A 2,913-nucleotide genomic window follows, 5' to 3' on the forward strand; every position below is an offset into this window, starting at 1 on the left:
GAGAAGAACCCGTCCAGAGGACCTATACAATTTTATTACAATTTTTGATTTTTTACCTGGATTACTGAGATGCATCAGGACACAGCATGGAGTGATAATTTCCAGCTGCACCCACGTGAATGTAGCTAGAATCGTATTTCTCTCATGTAAGCCTGATAACWAAATATAATGCGATGTACTCGGAGTACATTTTGCAGTATTCCTTCTGCGTCTGTCCCTACACSATCCAGTCAGACAAGACGTTCAGCTGGAGGTACGTGCAGGCAGTTGCCTATGACAACACTAAGATATGCTTCTCATATCAGCAGTGAAGTTACGCTGTGAAGGGCACGAGCATCAAGGGCATTTGTCTGCTTGATGTTTTGATCCAAGGGATATATGGTTGGTTAAAAGGTGTCATGTCCGTTTGTAGACYTTATTGCTTTTTTCTGTCCTTGATGAGAGTTTATTTGGGTTATATTGATTGACAGGGTGTGTTTAAGTTTTCTTTAAGTCAGAATTTTGTGAGATTTTGTCTGTTTCTGCAATCTTTCAGGTTGTTTTTGTCAGACTTGCATTCTCTGCTTTCTTTTTACCCCCTTTTTATTTTTTTGTTTCGTTGTGCATTTCYTCAACAGAAGGAGCCCGGCAGTGATGCGAGCAGTCCCAGCAGCCCACGGTTGGCGCCCCCTTCCAAACGAAAGCGGAGGCAGAGGGGCTCAGAGCCAAGTTCTAGTGACACTTCCCCGTCCCCTCAGGCAAAGGGCCAAAGGGTCAGCTGGGGCATTTCCACCTACCGCACCAGGTCAGTTGTTTAGTTGGGTATTTTCTGACTGTGTATGTAATCTGCACATTTTATTGTGATACTTTTCGCCACGTTTCTCTTACAGTAAAAACATCTAACCAGGTAAAAACCTTGTATCTTATTTAATACATACTTTTTAAATTTTATTTCCAGGCTGTCCTCTCGCATCATGCAAAATGGCCATGGTAATTTATATCTTTTCAACTTGTCTATTTTTCTTTTTTTTTGTTTTCACAACTTGCATTTGGAAAAATTAAAAAAAAAGCCTCTAATCTTCACTTTATTTTCTGTTGCTGCAGCCAATATGAGCCACAGGAACGAGGACGGCGGAGGGGGTGACCACTCCCGTATGAATGGCCATGTGGAGCTGAAGAGGAGCTGCCGAGTGAGGAAGAGCCAATTCCAACACCTCAATCAGAGCCTGCTGTTTGACCAGCTGGTCAACAGGTAGCTGACCGTCAGAGGAGTGACACTTTTCTTTGCGACACTGAACCAGACAGAAAAGAAATAARAAATGTGATTAGTTTAATCAGAACATTTTAGACACTTTTGTCACCTGGCACTAACATCCATCCTTCATGATTTGATTGCATTCGAGTCGTGGTAAATGCAGGTCTGAATGGCCTCAGGCTGCAGTGAGAATGTCCTCACAGGTAGTCTGGACCCCTTTTGTGTGTTTGGTTTTTTTTTTTTTGAATGCCGTCCATCCTGAGCAAAGCTGTGGGAGCTTTAAGTGACCCCACACAAGCAGCAGAAAGACCTGGATGTCTCCGGGTAAACAATCTGCAGGCTAATTAAAGATTATCAGCCATCCTTGAGAAAATTATGAGGATAAGACCTTTTTTGTTTTGTTCTTTGGGTACAAGTCTTAATGAACTGGTTATCATAATCTTTCTCAATGTRTTTGGATTATCAGTGGACTATAAATAGACTGTGTGGTGAGTTTAGTTTAAAGTTTCTTTTGATTGTTGTTGAAGCTGATTGGACCTGCTGTTGTCACTGAAAGCGATAATGTGCTGTGTCAATCACAGGACAACAATCCGAGCAGTGTTATTTCATTTTTTCCCCCCAATAAACTGCTGCTGTTGTGTTCAGAGACATGCCCTGTTTTTAATGTGGAGAAGGTTGAGTGGGTTAATTAAGGCCTCCACACATTGGATCCGAAGTTGAACCATCGACACTCAGTCATGTGGTTGTTTGATGTTTGTTTTCGCCAACACCACATTTATAACCCATGAGACACACCACGCTGAGCTCCTGGGAAACCCATCTTGGTGCGGTACCCGTCACTACGCAGGGTTTCTTCCTGCTGGAGTTTACACTCAGGCTGATGTCCACAAATCTTCCAGGTCCAACGGTTGCATGCTGGAAGTGAGTAGTTGAAGCAAAAAGCAGCATGCCTTTCAACATAAACAAACGTGCCTACAAACTTCTGACCAATCACACAGTAATTACCTATGTAGTGTGTGTGTGTGTGTGTGTGTGTGTGTGTGAAAATTTCTCCCGGCTTGTTGTGACAAGAAGAGTGGGAGACTCGAAGCTGCCAACAAAATGACGCAGTTTTTGTCATGAAACTGCGACAATGACCATCGGTCTGAGCAGTTCAGATGGAGCGTGCAGAGGCTTTTGCAGAACTTCAGGTCATTTAATCACTGCATCAGATGGTGGAACTGGGGAAAAAAATGTAAATCATGCAAGTTAGTGCCCCTTGAGGATGAGGATCGTACACCCCAGGTCTAGAGGAAGAGGTCGAGGGTTCTTGGCCACGAATCCTCTTTTCTGTTTGTCTCTTGTGGGTACCTGTGCAGCATGTTCCCTCACATAGCCTAAGTCAGGGGTGGGCAATCCTGGTCCTCGAGGGCCACAGTCCTGCATGTTTTACATGTTTCCCTGCTCCAACACACCTGATTCAGTCACTGAACTACCTCTTCCAAGTTCTGCTGTATGGAGGACCGACACTGACATAATTAGAAATAAAAGCAGAAACATATAAATGAACCACTAAATAAATAAATAAGTTTAAATGCGCCAAATAAATTAAAAAAGAACTTTACCTTAAGTTTAATAATTTAATTTACCTTCATATTAATTTTTCCAGCTTAGTTCCAATAAATTGTATATTTTAACAC

The 2,913-nt window shown here is 42.5% G+C and overlaps 1 protein-coding gene across 1 annotated transcript in view; it reads left to right on the forward strand.

Moving 5' to 3' along the window:
* atad2b (ATPase family AAA domain containing 2B) overlaps positions 1-2,913 on the forward strand; it is a gene marked incomplete at its 5' end in the record, with an annotated part of 98,241 nt that overhangs the window by 2,099 nt on the left and 93,229 nt on the right. The window contains 3 exon segments of the mRNA XM_014020079.1: positions 618-784; positions 938-969; positions 1,084-1,231. Coding sequence (XP_013875533.1) covers positions 618-784; positions 938-969; positions 1,084-1,231 — 347 coding nt within the window.

This window comes from Austrofundulus limnaeus, unplaced genomic scaffold (genome assembly GCF_001266775.1).
Source record: "Austrofundulus limnaeus strain Quisiro unplaced genomic scaffold, Austrofundulus_limnaeus-1.0 Scaffold239, whole genome shotgun sequence".
In the NCBI taxonomy this organism is placed as follows: Eukaryota; Metazoa; Chordata; class Actinopteri; order Cyprinodontiformes; family Rivulidae; genus Austrofundulus; species Austrofundulus limnaeus.